The 26,392-nt window shown below is 36.6% G+C and overlaps 1 protein-coding gene across 2 annotated transcripts in view; it reads left to right on the top strand.

The window, feature by feature from the left end:
- The first annotated feature begins 10,467 nt into the window (after positions 1-10,467).
- gcl (germ cell-less) overlaps positions 10,468-26,392 on the top strand; it is a 79,251-nt gene continuing 63,326 nt past the window's right edge. For both annotated transcript variants that reach the window (XM_081772116.1, XM_081772109.1), the window contains exon 1: positions 10,468-10,800. In XM_081772116.1, coding sequence (XP_081628242.1) covers positions 10,652-10,800 — 149 coding nt within the window. In that variant the 5' untranslated portion in view covers positions 10,468-10,651. The remainder of the gene's footprint in view (positions 10,801-26,392) is intronic.

The raw sequence follows: 26,392 nt of genomic DNA, 5'->3' as shown, positions 1-26,392 counted from the left end.
GTAGGTTCCTCTTGTCAAAGTAAGTCGAGAGAGCGCGCCAGAAGATTGCTGTGGAAATAATTGTGATAATTACAAGCAAACAATTTATATATAATGAAATACGTACTTTTTCTTATTAACAGGGGATGCCGGGCATACCGGCGTTCCCTTACGCTACGCCGCTGATGCATATTCTCGTTGTATTATAACAGTGTAACTATCATTATCAATCCATTCCCTTGTATTAAATTTAGATTTAAAGATATTTTTAAACATTTGGTAATAGTCCTAATACAAAGTAGAGTTTCGGTTATTAGCAGTCGTTCTTTCAGACAAAGTGTTCCGGGGAACACACGTAGTATTCCGGAGGGGCACTGCTGGTACTATTTTATTTATTATTATATTTTAGACGTATTATTTTGGTCTCGTCCGGGGGGGGCACTCTCAGAGCTCCGGGGGGCAGTCCCCCAAAAAACATGTCTGGAAGAAAGAATGGTTATTAATTACTTGTGTTCAGGAATGCACCGACTGAGGAATCCAAGAATCTGGATACACTAGAATTTTTAATTTTTAAGAAAATTATCACAATTTCAGGGGGCAAATACACAAAATAATTTGCATGTTGTAGGCTACTCCGAAAAATCTTCCCGCCACTGCCTGTATTTACATTCTGTTACTCATTGCCTGATTTTGAGCATCTATGTTGGAAAGAGACATGAAAATACTGAATTGCTTATAGGCCTAAACGACCCTGAAAAGAATTTTTGCGGGGACCTGATTTTGAAATTCCGCCACTGGATAGAAGACACATTAAATATCGATTAAGGCACACGCTTTTGTCATTTGTTGTGTATTAAACAAGTTCAGTTAAAATTAATTAAAAATTATTTGAGATCAACTATATCTCAAGAACGATTAAATGGTCTACTTGTGGTGGCCATTGACAATGACATACTCAATGCAATTGATTACGGATGCAATAGTAAGAGATTTTACCAAATTGAGAGCCAGAATAGTATAACATGAACTTTTCAGTATCAAAGAAAACGGGAAATAAAGCTAATTACCATAATTGTATCACTAGAAAATACTATGTAAATGTGCTTTTTATGAAGTAGAAAAGCATACCTCTGTCAAAATTAAACCTGCGTTAATGTTACACTTGAAGCTCATTAGTGTTACTCTATTTCGACATTTATGTTTCAATTGAACTTGTCAAAATACATTTTAGGTATATATCTTACAAGCAAAGGGTACGATATCAGGACTCGAGTTGCGCACAGTGTTGCCAATTTAGCGACTTTGTCGCTAGAACTAACGACTTTCGGAAGTGTCTAACGACAAAAATTTTTATTTAGCGTCCAGCGACAAATCTAGTGACATTTAGGAATTCAAATATTTTGTTCTATATTTATATTAAAGATTCCAAAATTTTGCAATTTGTGATACTAATTACTTTTACACACTCGGTTGCACTACTGCTGTGAGCGACTTACATCGTTGGATTCATTGCTGCTATGAGGATTATGTCCTTCTTCACTGCGGTTCGGAAATCCTGGAATATCCCGTATTTAACTAGTTGCATGATAGCTGGTAACCTCTTGCATTGCACAGTGCATACAGTGACAGTGACGGAGAACGTTGTGCTTTTCTGGTTCAGTGTAGTGCGTGTGATTTATATATTAATTTAACTGTGGTTGTTCTTAATATAAATTATACAGAAATTTCGTGGGGTGAGTTGGGTGAAGTGTTTCAATACGAAAGCAACATTAATTCCCCAACCCCCGCCCCAGAAAAAAAGATAATCGTACACATCCCCTCTATAAGAAGGAATGGGAAAAAGTGATCCAAAATTTTAAGTATTTGCAAACTCTAGCAGTATTTGCAAGCTATATTTATAAATTTTGTATTCTTCAAACGCATAGTGCAGTGGTTTTGTCAAGATGGTCATTTTTTTAAAAGAAAAAATACTCGAGTCTTCCATTGCACATGGAAAATATTTAAATTATTTTAATTCCTTTGTAAAATTATATAGCGACTTTTTTTAGCGACTTGACAGGAGGCGTTTAGCGACTTCTAGCGACTTTAGAGTACTAAACTAGCGACATTTCACACTCGCGAGTTGGCAACAGTGGTTGCGCAATGAGTTATATATCCTTAAAGAGCATCAAATAGTTAGTTAATTACCAAGTTCTTAGCTTCAGTCCGCCAATAGGGAAAAAGGGATGGGACTTCAAATTGGGGCCTACGGCAAATACTAAAAAGAAAGTGTTTATTCCCTCTCAGCTATGTATTTGGGAAGGTAGATAGCGATTTAAATGATATATTCAAGCCATACAGTTGATGTGGAAAGTAGAAAGGATCGAATGATCCAAACAAAAGCAGTTTGTGCAGTATGTGCACATCTTACAATGGCCATCGACTCGGAGTGATAACATAATTCAGTGGAAAGGGAGTCAAAGCAGAACTGAATGGGTATCTGGAAGGCTTCCGGTTTGATATCCAGGTTTCCTGCTTTGTAAAAAGCAAATCGAACCACGTTGCGGAACAGGGAAGTGCAGAACTGATACAGCATGAACGATTGGAGATTCAAGAACTTGTCACGGTGCCAGGTGTTCGTGTCCTGCGAGTGTGTCAGTGACGAATTTGACAAAGTTCTCGTGAGGACCGTAAAAGTACACATCCAGGGGTTGCACTAGTCCTGTGCATCCAGCCAGGATCAGTTTCTTCGTGAATATGACATTCGCAGGAGCAAATTTGTCAGTAAACTCGTTGTCTTCGTTCGTTGTTTGTGCACATTGTACAAACTGCTTTTGTTTGGATCATTCTATCTTTTCTACTCTCCACATCCACTGTGTGGCTTGAATATGCCATTTGAATCGCTATCTCACTTTCCCAAATCCATAGGAAAGACGGGAGAAACGCTTTCATTCTTTCTTGTGTTCGCCATAGGCCCCAATGTTACCTTTGAAGTCCCATCCCTTTTTCCCTATTGGTGGACTGCAGCTAATAACTTGGTAATTAGTAGCTAACTATGTGATGCTCTTTAAGAATATATATATATATATATATATATATATATATATATATATATATATATATATATATATATATATCTTATTGCGCATTTCGAGTCCTGATATCGTATCCTTTGCTTGTTACTTGTATCTTGTCCTTATATAATAAAAATATGCTATTAATTATTAAAATTGGAACTTTTTTCAGTATTCATCAACAATCAATTACTTATAATTTCGCCATTTGTCGCTAATATTCACAGTGAGACTACAGATATTAAAGAAATTTGCAATTGTTACAATTATTTTTGAAGATTTTTTTTTTTTTTTTGCCAATTACAACTCCCTACTTTCTTATTATCATTTAGGTGGTGGCGCCTAAATATTGCTTGCTTACACTTAAGAAATGTCTATTATAGAACCAGCCCTGAAAATAGAAATTCTGAAGGCTTTCATCATAATTTGTTACAGCCAACAATGAACTCAGTTCAAACTAGCCAAATTAATGCTCAGGTCAATGAACAAAAATAGCTTGTAGAATACCTATCTTCAGGTTATGATAGTGATTGTGTACGAGGTGTGGCAATTAAATAACGAGACTGCCGACCTCTTGTCGCGCAGGATCGTTGGGGGGGGGGTAGCTAATGATGTGTTGTTGATCTTGAACCTTCATGAGCATCCACTATTTGTTTCATGATTCTGAAAGCTTTTCTTTTCTTTGCAGGCTTGCATAAAGAGGACAGTGTTCTGTAGTAGTGTCGGAATCATGGTGAACAGTAAAGTTGAGCAGCGCATTAACATTAAATTTCTGGTGAAATTAAACAAAACATCGAAGGAATGTTGTGCAATGTTAAAACAGGTCTATGGTTATAATGCTATGTTACGTGCGCGAGTTTACGAATGGCACAAACGATTTTCAGAAGGTAGGGAGGAGGTTGAAGATAATGAACGACCCGGACGCCCTTTGAGTTCAAGAACGGACGAAAATATTTTAAAAATTAGTGAACTTGTGCGGAAAGACATTCGGATGATCGCAGACATGACGACAGTAAGACAGAGACTGTAAGACAAATTTTGCATGACAATTTAAACATGACAAAAGTTTGTGCAATAATTGTTCCGAAAATCCTCTCTCAGGAACAAAAAGACATTCGAAAGACCATTTGCTGTGACATGATGGAACGACTCAAAGCAGAACCAGACTTGCTAACACGTGTCATTACATGTGATGAAACATGGATTTTAAAGTATGACCCCGAGACTAAGCGTCAATCCATGCACTGGAAGACTCCCACATCGCCAAGAATGAAAAAAGCACGAATGACCACGTCGAAAGTGAAGGCAATGCTCATCGTTTTTTTTTTTTTTTTTTTTCGATATCAGGGATACCATCATGATTGAATGGGTGCCTCAGGGTCAAACGGTGAATCAGACCTACTACAAAGAAGTCCTAATCAAGCTGAGGGAAAGAATAAGGAAGAAGAGACCGGATTTGTGGAAGAACGATGCATGGATCCTCCACCAAGACAATGCGCCTGCTCATAATGCCCTTTCTGTGAAGCAGTTTTTAGCAGCCAAGCGCATTCCTGTGCTTGATCATCCTCAGTATTTCCCAGATCTGGTTCCCTGTGACTTTTATCTATTCCCAAAAGTGAAAAGTGTATTGAAGGGAACACATTTTCAGTCTGTGGAAGAGGTGAAACTAAAAACGGCAGAATTGTTGAACAGGGTGACGTCTGATGATCTACAGCATTGATTTGAACAATGGAAGGAACGTATGCAGCTTTGTATAGATAGGGGAGAGGAGTATATTGAAGGGGATAACAGTCAATTGTAACTTTCTTTGCAATACATCACATTTATGGCACCAGTCTCGTTATTTAATTGCCACGCCTCGTATTCTTTAGGGCTACTTGAATTTTCTATTATGACATATTGAAGATAATGTATGCAGCATCGGCTGTATCGTATAAGGGACACGTGCATTTACTTGAGCGGTAGAAGTTGACGTAACTACTTAAAAAAATGAAGTATATGGAAAATATATTATTTAGGTTAAAATAAATATCTTTTGTTTGAATCAGATTCGTGTGAAAGTTAAATGTACTAATCTGACCAGTCTATTTGAATTTTATGTTTATTAATTACATTTACGTTGCATATTTTACGGCTTCAAGCAGTATTAAAAGCACACAGAGTTACGCGACGAGGAGAACACAGTGGTGCCAACCTGACACAATATGAAATCTCATGTCGAGAGGCAAAAAATCCCATTTTAGGTGTGAATTTCCCACGTTATACTCATTAAACGTATGCTATAATATTAAAAAAAAAATCTCTGTGTTAGTCACTTTTTACAATATTTAAATGAATAAGCCGTAAATTTCGATCTTCTCGAAAAATCCCATATATGCTGCTTATTATCTCTTTCTGAGAAAATAAGGTCAAAAAACTCCCACGATATGGGATTTTCCCCACAGGTTGGCATCACTGGGAAAACAAAATTATTAGACTCACTGTCAGCGATGCCAACCTGAAATATTGTAAAATTCCATCTCGAGAGGCAGAAATTCCCATGTTGTACTTGAATTTCCCACGCTATACTAACAACAAAATTTTCTAAACTTAGAAAACATGAATAGTGAAATCAGTGTATATATCAGTGGCGGCTGGTACTATATGTTGCATGGTTGTGCAACCGGATATTTTTTTAATACTAAAGATATTAGGTATTAAAAAATGTATTAAGTATTAGATATTATAGTTTTAGGTATTAAAGTAGTGTATCAGTAAAAAATAAACCTTTGCTCTTGGGCGCAAGACAGTATTGATGCATTTCTAAAAAAAAAAAAAAAAAAAAAAAAAAAAAATTAAAAAAACTGAAAGAAAGAGAGAGATTTACATTTCCAGTTGCAGCGAGAGTTGCCACTGGAAGCAGTAACGTTGAGCATATAGCGGCGAGCGCCTATCTTTTAACATGAGGTGCCTGTTTCCAGTTGCAGCTCGTTGCGCAACTGGTGTATCGTCAGCTTCTGTAATAGTTACGAATTCCTCCGCTTGGCAGCGCTTGGCTCAATTGATAGGGTAACATATAGACGCTTGGAAGAAATAAGTTATTCACGAAACAAACTCGCAGAGAACAAATACGCGTCTAGTGGTAGTATTGTTTCTTTCTTAATATCGGGGGAGTTTTGCCCTCTCGAAGTTGGGTGGTTGTGGTCCTAAGTATTCATTACGATTAAAACAGAGGAATTATCAAAATATAAAATAATTCTGTATTTTAATTTTGTGCTTGTATCGGTGCAGTTTTTAAGAATGTTTACTGCCTCAAGGACTGTCCCTATCTGTTCTCTTTCAAGCAAGATGTTTTCCTTTTTCTGAGGGGGGGGGGGATATTGTCATATTACCAGCCATGAAATCAAGAGATTCCAACATGAAACACCAGGAAGTATGTATAAATGTAGTCAACGGGACTTAATATTGTATTTATGATATTTCTTCCCACTCCACCCAGTTAAGTAATTTGTAATTAATTTCTCATCAATACTTTTTATGGCCATATACTAAAGAAGATGATGGGAATGAATGAAATGTTGGAATGAAGAAAGTGGGAGGAAACACACGTATACGGTGTTCGTCCAACACGAACCCCACTAGACGCGACCTGGGATCGAACCAGGGGCCGCAAGTAATTTACAATATAGGTAATAATTTGTGACACTGAAAGAATAATAATCTTACTATGCACAGAAGTATACATATTATTTTTGTGTTTAAGAGGTTGCTTGATTTTGTTTTCACAAAATTTCTCCAATTTAAAACATCGTTACAGTTAAGAACTGAAATAAAGAAGACACAATATTCAAATATACATATAATATGATGTACAGAATGAATGGTAAACCAAATAGAATCAAATGAACATTGATAATAGCAGAAATATCTAGTCATTGCAATCGCAGTTCGTTCTTTTTTTCTACTTTTAGATATATACCTACCATTCCCAATAGAGAAATTCCTATATTCAAGATATTTTCAGCATCAAGTTCAGTGATTTCGAATTCACGGTTAATTCCCATCGATTGAAAACTAACAAATCATTCCAAATATTAATATTTAGTAAATCATGTCTCGAAGGAGAAAAAGTTCTGCCACTGGTCTAATTCCTAGCTCTGTGTCTTTCATGCACATGATCCCGTGTTCGATTTCCGGCGAAAAGCATAAAAAATTAATCTCAAATCATTCACTTTCAATAATCATCTGTCTTCTTTAGCCTAATTTGTTGGAATGTTAAACTATTTTTTTTAATAATTATTTTCGAAGGAAAACATCTTAGATTTCATGCTTCTATATAGTAGAACAGCAGACAAAAGTACGTGGTTACTGAAAATGGACATTTTGTCCCTTATATTCATACAAAGAAATGTTAACAAAATGCGTATTGTCGGAGAGACGTATTTCTGTACCCTAAAGAAAATAAAGCGGAAAATATTTGCGGTAGCGATGCTTTTTATTCAGAAAAACTTGGCGAGCAGCATTTCAAATTTCAATGAAGTCATATAAAAATTTGAAGTTCGAAAAGAACGAAGAAAGACCTTTTATTTTAAAATAATGCATAGTTTATTTAATTAAATAATTTTTGTTTAACTACTTGCTTGAATATATGCAATTTCCTTGTTTTTTTTTTTTTTTCTTCTTTTGGGTTAGCGCCATCATTCATGGCTTACAGCACATACTATTTATTCGATTTATCTCTTGTTCAATAACACGAGTGTAGAAGTTTTGTACCTGGGTATATAAATAGTTTATGGACGTACATTTATAGTGGTTGTTTCGAATAAAGAAAATAGCTTATATATTAAATCGATATTAGAGAATACACTTCAATCAATAAATATACAAATATAGCTTAAAAAGACTTTCCTCTTCATATTTCCTGAATATTTTTTGGATAAGACACAAGAACGTTGGGGGAAGGAAACACTTGCGCGCATCTACATACCTTTGATATTGCAACCGGAGCTTCTACAGACTACGAACCGCTACTGGTATATATCAATCATTTTGGTCAATATATGAGTGAATTATTCAAAAAATCCCGATTGTCAATGCTAATCAAACAGTTTATGAACAAGTATTTTCCTTAATTGAGAGACAATTGAAAATGTCAATGAACATAAGTATAGCTCACAGATGACGAGAACCCTAGCAGAAGTAGTGTGACGTAGGTATGGGCTGGCCCACTTTTCGCACGGGGATTTCAAATGACACTACGGAATAGCAACATATAACTTTACCCGGAGTGGCAGACGACATCTGGGTACAAACCATACCTCAAAAACCGAAAATGGACTTGACCGTGTCGTTGACCTTTCCCCGCTAACCCTGTTTTAGGGTTCTTCTCGTCATCTGTGAGCTGTACATTTTGTTATGAGTTTATTATTTCCACCACGCTTTGTACTGAACGTAATAAAACTAGATAAACTTCATTGTTCAGTCATTTCGTATGGAACAATTTGGAAGTTGGACTTTTCTCGTTTTATTCTCTTCTGTTAATTCCGTTCTTTCTTTCATTTCTCTCTTTTTTAACACCAGAGTTAATGTTCCTTGGCTTTTTTTTTTTTAGATTCACAAGTCACTACATAAACGACTTTAACACTAACATACATTTTATAGTAACAACATTTGACAATTAGCATTAATTTCAAGTTTAATGAAGGCTCATTTGTCTACTTCTCGCTCATAGACAGTTTTGTCGGCGTCAATGGAATAGATGTGAAAAATCCCATAAATGCTGCCAAGTTATACAAAAATTCCCTTTATCCTATTTCGAGAAATCATTGTCAAAAAACCCCGCAATATGTTTTTTTCCACGGGTTGGCATCACTGATTAGACAGAGCCTTCACCACAGAAAAATTAAACTACCGCAAATTTTAGAGTTTCTCTGCATTATCTTTAAAACTAATAGAAATAATCGAAAAGCAAACGCACAGTCCACTAGGCAATATGATTTTGCATATTATACCTGTACCACAACTCATATCTGGTTTTGGTTATCCGCTATTTACGGAACCCGCAAAACTGCTAAACCTATCAACAGTTGCAAATAGAAAGCAGATAGATGAGTTGTGATAACGGTATCACGTACAAAATCATATTGTCTAGTGCACTACGTCTTTGCTTTTCGAATATTTTTATTTGTTTTAAAGATATTACAGAAAAACTCTAAAATCAGCGGTAGTTTAATTTCGCTGTGGTGAATACCGTTAAGTAAGTACGGTACATTTCCAATCCATTGTTGATTTAGTTTTCACTCAAGTTTAAAGAGCCAGTGATATTGGCGATAATTATGAAATTAGCGATTAAAGTAATATACTCTCAGTATTTATTAAATTAAAGTATTTAACCTTTAATTAAAAAATAGTTTGATTAATTTTAATTTTCATACAGTGTCATGATAATGTTGTCTTTACGAACTGCCGTCTGCTACGGAGCATCTTAGTTTTTGGTTGTTTGATGTTGAGAATCCGATCAAGTTCTAGCGGTAGGGCATTTAGTGTGTAGTTATCTGTTTAAGTATTTTATAGTTCTGTCTTTCCATGTTATATCTATTACAATGATGAAGTAGTCACTAATTAATATTTTTTGTGTGTGACAAACATAACTAATAGGCTGAAATATCCTCGTTTTCGCGCTACTGCGTGAATGTCTGAGTTTGAACTTATTTTATCTTTGAGATTTTTTTTAGATGTATATAACCAACTGTATGCCTTTATAAACGCCAAATAAAACAGTAAACAAGGGTCGTAGTCAGGTCCGCATCCACGGGAGGCTAGGGTGGGCCGACCCCCTAAAATTTTTACAGTAGGCTTGCAAATGAACAATAATATGATTGGGTCGGTCCCCCTACATTTTCGGTCGGCCACCGTTGAATGGCTCTGGTGCATGGGGTCCTTGGTTCGATCGCAGCTCGCGCTAAGAAGTGAGCTTTGTGGTGGACAAACACCGTGTGCGTGGGTTTTCTCGGGGTTCTCCCGTTTCCTCCCACTTTCTTCATTCTATTATTTCATTCATTTCTCATCATCACCTCCTCCTTTAGCCTAGCCGGCATATACGTAAGACGTAAAACTTAAAAAGATTGAAAACAATACATTTTTTTGTTTCCTGATGAATAGTTTATATATAGTTTCTTGCAACTTCTAACTTCACACACTGTCCTAACCCGTTTCAACAAATAGCATACTGAAAAAGCAAGTTGTTAATGCTTTCATATTCTGAAACTGAAAGAAGACTTTGTTTGCTTTTAGAACACGATAAGCCCGGTTCCCTGATAAAGTCATACCCCTTCTTTTAAAAGAATTTGTATGCTACACCGCTGGATGCTAGAAATTCCTATTATGAACAAAAGTATACGGTAATTTTACATAATTTTGTGCGATAATACATGTCAGAGGTTAGCAACATTGTTGTGCTTTCACTTTCAGTTTCAGTTAAGTGTAAACGGAAGCAAACATCAGATTTTTTATGTGTATTGTGTAAATGAAATCGTGTTTGAATAATGAAATAATGGTATTACTAATTTCTGAATGAGACGAATTTCCGTAAGATGATGAACTAAATGAATTGTTATGATAAGTGTAAATAAGTTTTCACAATGGGCGAAATATTTTCGAAAGCAGTCGAGACGACTGGAATCAGAGAACATGTGATAGCATGGACGCGGAAGAGAAGACGAAGTGATGATGAAGATTCGGATTCAGAAACAATGTCAGAGCTTGAAAAAGAACTTCACACTCCCAAAAAGTAAGAGAATTTTTGAAATCTTGTCATCTTTAAAATTTTTATTTTAAATCTTATTCTTCATGCATTGTTCTTCAGCATATTGCAAGACTCATTTTTAATTACGTATTTTCATAATTTTAATTTAGGTATTACTGCATAACAAACAGTTTTTGTACATTGCTAATGTGAGGGCCATAGACTTAAAATTGTGCGGTCAAAATTAAAATACTATTGAAAGAAATAAACATGTTAATTTTGTTTGTTTACAAAAAGTACCGGAACTAATTGCATAGATAATTTACAATAACAAGCGTTTCCACTAATTCTCTTCATTCCTTTAGAAAAGAAGAAGATTACGGTTTATGGCAAATGCGGTTCGATGTGCCGATTCATTGCCTTGTTTACAAGTGATTTGAATATGTGGACTGTCACGTAAACAAATCACAGTAATCAGAAGAGAACCGGAACAACGTGTATCAATAATGGTGTCTTAAGTAATGTACGTGTTGCCCCCAAATGAAAATCCTACCTAACCTAATATAACATTATTCTACTTGTATGTTCATTGCTCATTTGAACTATTAGAAATGAATGTACGAGTTTTCTGGAGGATTTACCTATCGTTAATATTTCATTTTCTGTTGTTTTAGGTTTTCCGATTACTGGGATTTGTTTACGTGGTTCTCGTACTCTAAATCACAATTGTAATCAGAATATTGAATCGTGAGCCATGAATTATAATTGGGCAAAAGTGCACTTGAAGCAGAACATTCATAGGAACCGATACTTAAGATAAACCAGCCTAATCTATTAAATAGTGATTCGTTCTTTCAATGGCACATCCTGTGACAAAAATAATTTGTTCTGCTCGAAGTATACTCACCCTATAATTGTTCGTAACCAAAGAAAATAATTGCTGAAACTTAAGAACACATTTTTAGACTTCAAGTTATCCTACCATAGTCATAAGTGTTAGAAATCTTGTGGGACCACTTGTTTGTTTTTCCATCTCTCGACAGGTATCAGCGAAAGCGGTGAGAGATATTGAGAAGCATATTTTTGGAAGCGATTCAGTGTCCCAAGAATAGGCTCCATCGTTTCTAGTTTCAAATTTAGTCCTCATAGAAAGAAAAGTGATAGGTAGCGACAAGGAGTTTTTTTTTTTTTTAATCGATCCAGCATCTCAAGAAAAGATACCAGGTAATAGTTAAGAACAGCTACTTCTCATCTCCCGTGCACGAGGATACATCTTACTGTTGCACTACCTAAACACCCTAAGTACAAGGGCAAGAACTCAGTCTATTACCTACTTTTTAACATCCTAGATAGTCAATGAATAATTCCTGAAAGTATGGCGTTTCTCGTCCTTCCCTAAATGGGAAGTACGGCTCCTTAACTATAACCGATCACCATAGAACGAAAACTAAAATATAGTGAATAATGGCGTTTTATATTGATTCATACCACATTAATAAGTTTTATCTCTCTATTAGAACTAGGGATGCACCAATATATCGTTATCAGTGATATCGGCCAGTTTTGGGAATATCGGTATCGGCAAATGAACACCGATATTTACCGATGTATTTTCCAAACTATTTTCAATTTGTTTAATATTAACAGTGATACTTATATTTCATCAATTTATTTTAGACTTAAAGTTTATCTAAATTATTATCACGATTTCTTTATGCATGTATACCTCTTCGATTTGCACTAATCGTACTTAGCTGATATTTTAGTTCCTCGATGCCAAAATAATGGTGAGGAAAGGCCAAAGGTCCTCAGTCAGGATCATAGGCGCCCGAAGAAACTTTTCTAGTGGGGTCCCACGCTGCCCTTCCCCTTCGGGCGCCCATGGTCAGAATACTGACCCGTAATTTGTATCCCAAACAAGTGGTCCATGAGCCAGACCCTAAAATCTGGTCAACGGTACCATTCGTGGGGACAAAATCCCCCAATACTTTTTGAACAGATACGTGGTCCAGTATGTCAAAACTGCTTGGTGAACTTTCGTCCCGCACAGCTTTATGTCAAATATGACGTCATCAATATGGCTGCCTACTGATATCACCATAGTAACTTTAAACGATTATAATTACACTATCGTTCAAGATAGAAAATTTATTCTTTTTTTTATTGTCGAGAACATACTCCAGGCCTACATTTTAACAGCAAAACTTTCCTAATCGTTGCAGCCGTTTTGAAATATAGTGCCTGAAAGTGGAGAAATGTCATGGTCACACTTCAATCGCAACCTTTAATGGCGAATAACTACGAAACAGCTATATTTATACAAAAACACTACGAAATAAACAAAATTACGCATTTCAAGAGCTTTCGAATGACACCTGAATCTTAACTGTATCTTTACAAATAATGGAAACAGTTCATTTTATGCACTGCTAGATGTATGTTTCTAAGAATTTAAATATCTGAAATAGTACATTGTCAATACATGGCTCTGACTTATTATACGATATGAATGAAACCTTGTGATATTTATTTCGACAGAAATGTGTAGTTATCATTTATTGCATTTCTAGATTTACAATTGCAATCTGCCGTAAAACATTAAAGGCAATTAAGCAAACGCGCATATACAGTAAAACTTACTAAAGCTAGTATGAATAGATTATGTAACCGTAAATTACGTAATTACTTATATACTGAAGGTAGAAAATATTATTTATGAGGCAGTATTGAACAGTATTTATACGAATAAACTCTGTATACTCTGTCACATCCACACAAACTCATACGTACAGCTTATATATAGGTCTGTTTACACTGACAAACTACATAAATGTTTCAAGTCATATGTTGTATTGTAAAGTATATATACTATTTTTTAAAGTATTTTTCTAAGCTTATGTATCTATTACTCTTACACACAGAATACTTTGTTTGATTATATACGCACATACCCAAAATACTTTTATAATGTGAAACAAATAACAGTATTGAAATCATCTCAAAGTATACGGGAAAACTTTCTGTACCTAATTTACTATGTCTCGTAAGTATTATATGAACTATACTGGTTTTACACCCTATTTTACACGTTCTTCTGTCGATACGTGTGCTACTATATGCAATTTTATCTACACTTTTTTTTAATTAATTAATTAATTTATTTATTTATTTAGTATAAAATCTAAGTGAACCCGTGTATACACTTTGACGAACCACTCTATCATGTTACATGTCTTCATCCCTGTCCTCATCTTTGTTCTCCTGAATGTAAGCTCTTGTGGTTCAGATTCCACGTTAATCAGTACAGGGTTGCCACAGACCTGGAAAGTCATGGAATTTGAAAGTGGTCAGGGAAAGTCATGGAAAATTGTATGAAGATGTATGTTTTAAATTATTTTGCTGTTTTAATACTTTTTCACAGACTAAGTGGGTATCTTAGTAATGGTAGTAGTACATAGATTTTGTTTGTGACAATAATAAGTCTTCTTGAAATTACAACATACGAACAACCCAGTGATGACAGAAGAAGTAATATGACTTGCTGTTTTGCTAAGGGTTAATGTTGTAATGCATATAAGGGTTAGGGGGTGTTCACGAAGAAGAGATAAAACTCTGACGAAGAGATCACTATGATATGGAAACCTTATTGCTATAATAAATATTTATTTTTATTTAATTTTAACTTTGACAGTTCTGAAAAAAAATATCTTTTTAATTATTTTGCTATTTTTTTTACAGAATATCTTTTTTCAGAATGATTTACTTAATGCTTTATTTGTTGTATTTTTGAGTAACATCACAATGGAATTAAAAAAAAAAAAAAAAAAATACATTCAGCAACCAGTGGCTGGAACCGTCATTTGTTGGATGGCTGAAGAGATCAGAGGACATACATCATGCCTATTGTAGCCTGTGCAAAAAGGACGTGTTCTTATCTAACATGGGAATAGCAGCAATCACATCCCATGCAAAGGGACCGGGTCACCAAAAGTGTTTCTTCTAAAGTCATCACAGCCGACCATAGGAACTTTTTCCAAATCCAAGACTGACTGCAACAGTGGTGAAAACAGTGCTGAACAAAGTGCAGTTCAAGATCCTTCGACATCTACCAGTGGCACAAACTCGCACAACGTTTTGTTAAGTGTTGCGCGTGCTGATATAACTTTTGCGGAAATCCGATGGACTTTGAAAGTAGTGGAAGATAAATTATCTCGTAACTCCTGTGAAAAGATTAGTGACGATTTCAGGTCCATGTTTCACGATAGTGCAATTGCCAGCAAGTTTATAAATCATGGCCTAGCTCCATACTTTGATACTGAACTGAAAGACAGATTGAGGTGCTATGAGGGCTTTGTGATTTGTTTCGACTAAGCCTTGAATAATGCTGTCCAAAAGACTCAGGTATTTCTAGTATTTCTAGGTATTTCGACACTAACAGGAACCTTGTGTATACACAGTACTTGAACAGCATATTTTTGAGTGGAATCACAGCAGGTAACATTCTGGAAGCCTATGCCCGTGGTATAGCAGATCTACCAAGAAGAAGTGTGCTGCAAGTATCCATGAACGGACCTAATGTGAACTTGAGTTTTTTGAAGAAACTGAAAGAGAACATGTTGGCAGAAGATCCACATGGAAAGCAGCTATTTGATATTGGCGTTTGTGGTTTACATGTCGTTCAAGGGTGTATTGGTACTGGAATGCGAGGAGTTGGTTGAGAGGTGAACTTATTTCGGGGAGATTTGTACTATTTTTTAATAACTCATCAGCAAGACGTGGGGAATATACAGCAGTTACAGGTAATTCAATGTTCCCTATGAAGTATTGCGCAACAAGATGGCTGGAAAATGAAAAATGCACTGAAAGGGCATTGCAAATATTTGAGGATGTAAAAAAGTGCATTCGTGAAACAAAACCATTAAGTTCTGAGCCATACGAAAGGATTACTCAGCACATGCGAGACCCCTTTCTGAAATGTAAATTGAGTTTCTTTAAGACCATCCCATGTGATTGCCAAGGCTTTTTGAGAAGATTCCAGACTTCGGATTCACTGTCTCCATATTTGTATGGAGAGCTTTTGCATCTGTTGAGGGCCCTCATGGCTCGAATTGTCAAACCAAGAGTAATGGAAGAAGCTACTACTGTCAAGCAGCTGTATGCTGTACACATGGATAAAGAGTCAGATGCCTTGCTTTTTGCCTCCAAAGTAGACATTGGATTCGAGTGTGAAAAGTTCTTAAGGTGGATCACTACCCGGAAGTCAGTATAAGCATTAGTTTATTGCCTTAACCAACGCGTAAAGAAATGGCACATATTATAAGTATTACACTATAAAATAGAGTTATGCGTCAGTTACAACATGAGATACTATTTTCTCTGCTTATGTATTCTGTTAGCTAAAAAAGTAAAATATAAGAGGAAAACTTGATCAGTTTTAACATGAGTACGCAAGATGGCGCTTGCTGTTAGATTTTAATGCTCCTGTACTCAGTTTTACGAAATTTTTACTTACAAGCATAAATTATTTTACAAGTAGTTGTCTCATTACGGAACATGAATATTATACTACCGTTTTTCGTGTTATGTTTTACATTTTATCCAAATATTATTTTGTGTTTACGGAAATAGTTTTAGCGGCTGAATATCATGCTTACGCAGGACGCCATAATGCTTCGTTGCCAAACTTACATGTATACTGTTGCAGTCACAGTAGTAGGGCAATTCCTTGTTAGCGTTTGAAGTCTAGAGGCGGAACCTGTGAACTGTGACAAAACTATGACAAACAATAAAAGTGGAAAATGGGGAAACGGAAGGAATCATACACAAAAAAGAAGAATCCAACTCAAAGTAAAAGATCGAAGAGCCAAGGGAAGCGAAGAGAAAGGGAGAATAATTCGAAGAAACAGCAAAGCGCTTTTCAATTTTTAACTGTTTGTTTCCACGTAAATATTATACACACGTGCAATACGAAGATAGTTTATTTTGACGATCATTTTGAACGTTAAATATGTAATATGTGTTCTTTCTTTTTCTTCTTTTCTTTTCTTTCTTTATTTTCTCTGAAACTCATATTGCTTAGGTAAAATATTATATCTTCTTGAAAATTATTTATATATGTTTTTGAGCTTTCATACATACTCGTTAGTCTCTGAACCCGTTCGTGGAAAATAGTAATTAATTCCACTTACTAGGGAAGGTCGTGGGGTGTTACTCTGACTTCATTTTGATACTATGCTCAGTCGACTCCTTTTTACATATGAAACAATAAGGCAACCGGAGAAATCTTCGATCGCAAGCTTGTTCGAATTATGGACGTTAAAATTCCAAAATTGAACAGATTTTGAAAAAAGTTTGAAGAAACCAATTTTTAAGATACACGCTTCATTTTTGGTACTGGGGTGTTTTCTTGGGTACTCGACGGAATGGTGAGGTCAAAACGTACGCATTGCAAGATAAGGGAACTTATTGGGGAAGGGATGAAGGGTAATGGCGTCTTACAACTTGCAAATTGCATCCTATTTGGCACACCGGATAAAGAGGCTAATAAAATTTATTTGAAACCAATTGTATTGTCATTCAAATGTCACTTTCTGTGTGGCATCTAAACATTAAACAATGACATGTGTCTCCGAAACGCTTTGCCGCGGGACTAACTTCAACGCGACACTCAACCCAGCCGGCCTCTTTGCATTGTGGAAAAAATGAAATATTTCAGTTTAACATCATATGATTATACCCTTTAGGCTAAGGAAGACGATGATTAAGGTAAGTGAATGATGATGGAAGAATTAATGGAATGAGAAGAAGAGAGGAAACAGGAGTAACCCGAGAAAACCCATGGACATGATGGTATGCATTGTGGAAGACGGTGTTTCAATATTTCATCGCTAGCCATTTTTTTAAAATTTTCAACGGATTTCAATGGCGATTGTTTGAAAATAGTGGCCAAACTTCAGACAATATTTAACGGTATCTCGCGAGAAATGTGACCAAAAAACAAACAATCGGCTGGAGGCGGTGTATTGAAACAGCGGTTTTCTCGAGAATAAAAGTCACCTAGTTCACAACTTTGAGCGCACATTTAAGCTAACCACTTTTTTCTTCTTCTTCAAATTTTTTGGTCTATTTTCTCGTTGAATATCTTAAAATATTTCCTGGAGTTTGACAAATATTTCCCCATAATCGACATTCCAATTGCTGAAAACTAAGCACATGACTAGCGATGATGTATTAGAACACCTTATTCTGCGATGCATAAGCATAGGCCGACAGGATTCGGAGTACCGCGACAGGGCAAGCCTGTCTGGCGCTGCTCGAGCTGTTTGGACTTAGCTACAGAAGGGGAAGAACCAGACCAAAAATGCGGGGGAGCGGTAGAAGTTAGGGGGCCGATCCAACCATATTATAGTTCATCACCATATTATTGTTCATTTGCAAGCTTATCGTGAAAATTTTAGGGGAGCAGTAAAAATTTAGGGGGAGCCCGGTCCCCTAGACCCCCAGGGATACGGGCCTGGAAAGAACAACAATATAGATCATCAAGTTTAATTATGAATATTACGTCGTTCTTCATTGAATTTTGCACGCCTGGCAAACCGTTCCCAAGACAAATGTGATTGTTCAATTTGAAGGTGGCCACACACGAAAGTGATATTTGAATAACAATATAGTCGAATAGGAGTATGAAATACATTTTATTAGCCTATTGGCCCCAGGGGTAAAAGTGAAGCGCGGACGCCGTACCCCTACCTCGAAAAAAAGTTAAGGCGTCCCCCAGTTCCGAAAAAAAAAAACTATAATGGGTATAGTTAGGCAGGGGAACGGCGTGGCGTCATGCCGCTATCTACCGTCCTCCCATCCTTTCAGATCCACTTTTACCACTGGTTGGCCCAGTATGTCAAATGGGAGGCAATTTGTATGGTGTAAGACGCCATTACCCTTCACATCATTCAAAATAATTGCCCTTACCTTGCAAAATACATACGTTTTGAACTTACTACTATGTTGGGTATCCAGGAGAACTCCCTGATATCAAAACTGAAGAGTCTATCTCAAGAAATGGTTCTTCAAACTTTCTGCAAAATCTGTTCAATTTTGAACTTTTAACGCTCATAATTCGAACACGCTTGCGATCGAGGATTTCTCCGGTTGCCTAACTGTTTCGTATGTAAAAAGGCGTCGACTGAGCATAATATCGAAACGAAGTCAGAGTAATATTCCGCTACCTTCTCTAGTTCGTACTTAAAAATTCATAAAACCGTAAAGCTTGAATTTTTTTTTCTATAATGAAAAGAAAGTATGTATATCTTCACTTGAGAAACGCAACCACTCATGTAGAAATCCTTTTTCTACTCCTGTGCTGCAGTGACTCTGTGGTAGAGCATTGACATCTTGTATACGGGGTCACTGGTTCGATTCCAGCTTAGCCAGGTGAGCTTTTTGGAGAACACACACCATGCGTGTGCATGGATTTTCTCAGAGTTTCTCTTTGTGCTCCTACGTTCTCATTCTACCATTTAATTCATTCTTATCATCACTGTCTCGTTTAACCTAAATGGCATAACCGAGAGACATGAATGTTTTTTTTTTTCTGTGACGTCCTATCATTGTGCTTCGAAGGAAAGATAGAAGGTGATGATGACAACGAATGAAATGGTTGAATGAAAGAAAGGGAGGGACCCGGAAGAAACTCCACTCATGGTTTGTTCACCACAAAGCTCACTTGGCGCGAGCTGGGATCCATCCAAAAACCTGACCCACCAGAAGTGAGTGATTTATGTCTAGCACGTATTGATCCAATCTTCTGACAAATGTTATCCGTGAATTCCGATTTGTAAGTGATACGTTTACCGCTTGCGGTTTCAACATAAGAATAAGGAGCGGAGATGGAACCCATACTTGGGACGCTGAATCTATATCAACAAATAATTTCTTGTTATCGCTTACCGTTTTGCTCTAATATAAATTGGAAGTGTGATAAGGAGCAATGCAGAATGACTGGATGAAGTAGCTACAATCATTGGCATAAGTCACTTTTCAATCTGTAATATTATCCACACTGTACTCAGATTTCGGAATGTGTGTGCTAGGATGATATCACGCCAGTTGATAGACGAACTGAAGCAGCGATGTGTTGATGTGTCACGAGATTTTACTGCCGTAAACGACAAGGTAGTGACTTTCAGAAGAGATTCGTTACTGGGTATGAAACATGGGTGCACTACTACATTCCGGAAGTAAGAAAGCGAGCATGCAATGGCAGTATCCATTATCGGACACAACCATCTACAGGAAAGTTAGTACTTTCTTCTGGGACCAAAAGGGTGACATTTTGGAGCGTTACAACATAGGGAACGCATAGTCAATAATATCTCGTATTCCGATCTCTAAATAGGTCCTAAACTTACTATACGAAGTAACACGGACTTCTGAAAACAAATTTCCTCTATAACATAACAATACTCGGCCCCATACTACTGCCTGTGCGTGCAATGGCTGCAATCATTGAAAATCTTCATTTCATCCTCCTTTCGTACCGAATCTCACCTCAGTGGTGAAAGGCACTAAAGATAAAGAAGTTGCAATCTGATGAAGAGGTGCAACGAATGGTGTATGACTGATTGCGTATCCAATCCACAAAAAAAAAAAAAAAAAAAAAAAAATAACTTTAGAGGCATTGGGACTCTTTGGAAGTAATGGGAAACTTATATTGAGCATAGAGTGGATTATGTAGAAAAATGAAATTCATTTGTTCCATGCTCTCTCAATATTTTCCTTTTTTTTTAAGTTTTAAAGGTTTTTTGACACCTCGTAACACTAGAAAATTGTTCTTTCCGTAAGTACCAGATATGGAAGTAGAGATACGATTTTAACAACCGGTTCCAAGAACCTGAGAAATTTTAATAACCGGTTCGGGCGAACTAGGTGAATGACACCATTGAGTAAAACAATAGACCCGTATGCTCTGTCAATGATCAGACTATGAGCGTACGTAGTGGAGGCAAGGGGACAATCGCTTTACCCTGCATTTTCGAAAGGTGTTTGGTTGTTTCAAAACGCTTTTACCCAGAAACACACATCAAGGAACATTATATTTGGTTACACCTACTAGAATATTTGATATAGACCTATTTAATATAGTCCACAAAGATATGCAATATGACTGAATAATATGATTACTGTTTTGCATCATGCGTTATGCGCATCAATGTATGTCGGGCTTTTGCCCCTTCCCCGGCCTTGGGAAAATCCTGCGGGTGTTTCTGGATAAAAGTGTTCTTATTCGGAACTGTTATTATCTTCAGGTGTGCATAGTATCAAGTATGAACCAGTACTAAAAGATAGCGTGAAATTGTTTTGAATATATGCCACTATAAACAAGAATCACAGAATTCACACTTGAGCTTATTATTGTTGAAGATCATGTGATATATATGAAGTACAGCAATCAATGTTCAAAAGCAAATACTTGCAAAACACATGGAGAAATAAAGTAGGTTAAATATACTAGTAGATTTTAATAAAATTAGCTATAAATAACTTGGTAGATAGATCACCTCTGGCGCACGAGATCGCTGGTTCGATCCCACTTTTCGCCAGGAAGACTTTCTGTAGGACCCATAGTGTGCGTGGATTTTCTCGGTATTTTCCCACTTCTTTCAGTCCACCATTTCGATAATCATCATCACTGCTCTTTTTAGATTCAGACTATAATAGTGGAATATTAAACTAGAAAATTTCAAATAGCGCCTTCGGCACCCTAACACCCGTGCTAATCACGTAGTTTTACTCGCTGCGAGAACTTATGCAGAGTCATTCTGACGCGTGATTACTAAAGAGTTCGACTAACATATGTTTTCTGCAGTAGTCAGGCCTTTAGTATGATGCTAATCATACGTCAAAACGACTCTGCATAAAGCCCTATCTCAGCTTCCTCATACCACCTGGATTGTGGAACAAATCTGTATGTAAGTAAGCAACCTAGTAAAAGTTGGTGATAGTTTTCATTTAACGTAGCCATGTTTGGTCCAGAAAACTCTGGAATTTTAGTCATAATGATTATCATCACGGTAGCCACTCCAAAATTGTAGGGGGACTCGGCTGAAGTTAGAGGGGGCTCGATCCAACAATATTATAGTGCATTTGCAAGCCCACGGTGAAAATTTTAGGGGGGCCCTGCCCGCCTAGATCCCCCTGGATAGGGCCTGATGATTATGCCATCTAAAGTAAAATTACACTAAGGCATTCAAGTTACAAAATATATGCACTAGGGAACACATCTTACAAAATACATCCACGGGAATACAACTGACAAAATACCACGCTTGAAGGAACTAAGTCTGTTTTGTTGAAAAGATCGGATTTGTTTAATGGTTTTGTATTTGGGTACTTATTATTGTATTTAGACATCTAGTTATAGATAAACTTATATCTTTGTAATTTGCAAAGAAAATTTTACCATGCAAGTAGTTTTCGTTACCCCTAAATGCAGTTTGAGTCGAATTTTGCCCAAACAACGCTGGAATGTTAGCCATGATATTTAAGCCCCTAAAGTAAAGCTGCTCCAAGAATTGCAACTTCACTTATAAAATAACATTTTTGAACCTACTAAGAATATGTTTTGTCCTATCTACCTAGGTAATGATTTTGTATTTGTACATGTATCCTTAATCTGCACCGTAGAGGCATCTAATTATAAATAAATGTGTAACGTTTAACTGCCGTTTTCTAAGAAACTATTACCATAGATATGATATGATTTCCCCCTAAATGCAAATTGAGTTGCTCTTTGACCAAACAACAAGGGGATTTTAGCCATGATATATTAAATCTCTAAAGTAAAGTTTTACACCAAGGATTACAACTAGGCTTATAAAACACCAATTTTGAGCGTACTGAGAGTCTGTTTTGTCCAAAAGATGAAATTTATGTAATGATTTTGTGTTAGTATAGGCATTCTTTATCTGCACCGTAAAGACATCTAGTTTGAGAGATAGACATAACGTTTCATAAGTTAAAAATCACTTTTGATCAAAGAATATAATTAATTCATACAGTATTGAGTAAAATGGAAATAAAAGCTCTCATTTCTCTTTGTTGTAACTCATGTATAAAATGCGGCCGTGTCTAAATACTTTTCTATCCGTAACTCATGTGGCAACATCGCATGTATCGCAAGGAGCTCTGCCATCTAGCGAGAAAGTTTTACCCTAAAGGTGACTAGCGATCCAGCTTAAAAGAAGTCAAAGGTGAAAAAGTTGTCAGTGTTTTTAAAGTTTCGGAATGAGTGTACGACATTTCTCATGAAAATGGTGGACAAGTTGAAAGAGAGATGCCCCCTTCAGTATCCTGAAGTGAGAGGAATGTCTTGTTTTGATCCAGCAATTATAATGAACGAACCTGAAGTAGGGAAATCTGGAGCAAATGTTCTCCTCAAGAGACTCTTCAGTTTAAACAGAATAAGTGGAAGTGTTGCAGAGAAGGCAAAGCATCAGTATTTTCAACTATGTTTTGAGGCAAACGGTTCTTTGAAGAACATGCTAATAAACCACAGCGATTAGATGATTTCTATGTACGTATGCTTCAGGATAAAAAGTATGCTGAACTGTGGCAAGTTGTAAAGCTAGTGTTAATTGTTTCGCATGGTAATGCATCTATGGAGTCTGGATTTTCGATCAACAAAGACTTCATGGTTGAGAATCAGAGTGAGTTCAGCATCATAGCACAGAGAACTGTTTATGAGGCCATTCAATTTCACGGTGGCAGAAAACATGTAACTATTACAAGTAAAATGTTGGGATCTGTTCGAGCAGCAAGACAGAGGTATGAAAGTTTTTTGGGAGAGGCACGAAAGCAGAAGACAGAGGAGAAGAAAGAGAAATGACAAACTTAGAAGTGCAAACAAACTACAGAAACTGCAAGAACAAAGAAAGGTCATTAGGATGAAAGCCCAGATAGAAGAGGAAGCTGTTGCAGAGAAAATCCGACGGTTGGAGAATGAAGGAAAAAAGTGAACCACTGTTATACATAACAAATCACTTGTTAACACAAATCATTTAGACTTCATAGTGAGCATTTAAAACATGAATTTTTCTTGCTCTCACACAAAACTTATTGTATCCAGAAAAGTGAATCATTATTATTCTTAAAACGCATGTTAAAATATATACTTAACGAATCATTTAGACTGCATAGTGATCGTTTTCTTTCTCTCACACAAAACATATTATATCCAAATGTTATATGCATATAAATATATATTTTAAAGTGTACAAAAGAAAGAAAATAAATAAGGTGTGCGTTGGGCGGCTATGAGGATGGTGGAAGACTTAAAAAAAAATGTATTATTTTAATTTTTCGTCTAACGGTCATGGAAAATAAGTACAAAACAGCTGGAAAGTCATGGAAAATGATTTTAAAAATTTTGTGGCAACCCTGCAGTAGGTCCCGTCTCATATAGTCTCATTGCTGAAAGGGGCGTTAAACTCAAAATCAAATCAAATCCTGAATGTAAAGATTATCTAACATGTTACTCTCTATTATCTAACATGTTACATGTTAGATAATCTACATGTAAAGATTATCTAACATGTTACTACATATCTGAAATTTACAGCAAGTGGGCATTTCAGGTTGTTGCTAATACACTGACAACTAGAAGACCTACACTCTTTGGTACATTTGCACGCCAGGAACTCCAAAATTGCATCTAGAGCTGGAGGACCTTTCATCCATTCAATTTGTAGCTGGTCATCTTCGAATAGCCATCCATGGCCATTTGGGCTGGGAATGTTGGGGTGGTTTTCGAGGCTTCTCTTCCAGAAAGCTGCCTCATAATTAGATCTTTTAGCTTGAAGGTACAGTGTAAACGCACATGGTGGCAACTGCCCAGATTCGATGTCATCTTTCTTTAACCTGAACAATTACTACCGGAGCTCGTTGACGTTGGTGATTGGTGAATTCGGTGCATAGATCCTACATGTAAATTCCTATAACTTCTGAAAGGGTTTTTTTTTTTTCTCTTCCAAGAGCTACCATTGCTTTTTGAAGTTCATCATCACTATTTATAAATTTAAGACCTCCAATCTTCCCACGGCCACTACAGCAAATGTACTAACTGAATCACAACCAGTGAATGAATGGAAACCAACAAAACTTCTGCATGCATCTTTTCCAGTGAGGAGGCGACCTGTTTCACATCAATGTACTTTTCTCTGTTTTTAGTGCCACACTTTATGAATACATTACCGATATGAAGAAAAGGCTGAGATCAAGAACACTGGGTCATCAGACACGATGATCACAGATGGATTATCGACACTTGCAGGTTTTGCATGCAGAAGCATTCAGGTGCCAGCTTCTTTCCGAAACGTCTGAAGATCTTCACAAGTCATACTTTCTTTACAAGTTAATCTTATGTATTCGTCTTTCAATGTAACAAAAAACTTTATCATCAAGTTTCTGGAAATATGTGGGAGATTTCAAGTTTTTAACAAGAAACTCAATGAGTGCTGTTTTACTTACAGAACAAGCAAGTAACTTTATTTATTTATTTATTTATTTTTTATTGGACATTATGTTTTTGTACAACAAACCAGAGATGGACCTTCTATTAATCCTCTCTGCATTATTTATGGATTTATCGTCGTATACATCGAATACAACGTCAACCCTGTCGCTGAATGATCCAACTAGCAAGGCTGCTGCAAATATGCTCTTTGATACCTATTTAAAAGTATTTTGCTGTCCGTTAATCCTGTGAACGATTCAGATCCACCAATTATACAGACTGACGGTTTCTGTATGTTTTCTGTAGCAGACACTTTTTTCCCAAGATATCTGCGAAGAGTGCCCTTGTTTGTTTTCTTCATGGTTCCATCCAGGGGTAAAAGTGAAGGGAAACGCGGGGGATGCCGTTACCCAATTCTAAAATTATCTATGGCGTCCCCCACTTACTAAAAAAATACAATGGGCAAAGATAGCCACGGGGGACGGCATGGCATCGTCAGGGTGTCTATCGGTCACTAATGTCACGAAATCAGAAAACGGTCACGAAAGTCACGAAATTTAGCCTTTGGGTCACGATTTTTTTTAACTGTACAAATGTAAGTACAGATTGGAAAATTTTGTTTTATATAACGTCAAAATTCACCACCAAAATGTCTATGGTCGGCTTTGGACGCTACCAAGTCGCTAGCAAAGTACGTTTCTATCGCATGGATGAAAATTCGGCCTAATTTGCACCCAAATTCGCTCTTGAGAATGTTAGGAAATTGTGTGATTTGGTAAAGAAAAGGTCACGAAAAAGTCACGAAATTTCATTTTGGAATTTTAGTAGACACCCTGCATCGTGCGTCCCCCTACTTTTACCCCCGGTTCCATCATAATTATCCAAAACCCATGGAAGTGGTCCTAATGGATGTTGTAGAATTAATCTCACGTCAAGTTTTCTCTTTCCAGCTGCTAAGATCGCATGGCGAAATTGCTAGATATCAGCTCTGAGAACAACTTTTTGGTAAAGAAAAGGTCACGAAAAAGTCACGAAATTTCAGTTTGGAATTTTAGTAGACACCCTGCATCGTGCGTCCCCCTACTTTTACCCCCGGTTCCATCATAATTATCCAAAACCCATGGAAGT

This window comes from Thermobia domestica, chromosome 1 (assembly GCF_964235325.1).
Source record: "Thermobia domestica chromosome 1, izTheDome1.hap1.1, whole genome shotgun sequence".
Classification (NCBI taxonomy): Eukaryota; Metazoa; Arthropoda; class Insecta; order Zygentoma; family Lepismatidae; genus Thermobia; species Thermobia domestica.
Note: the sequence above shows the minus strand (reverse complement) of the source record. Positions and strands in the feature narration are given on the sequence as shown.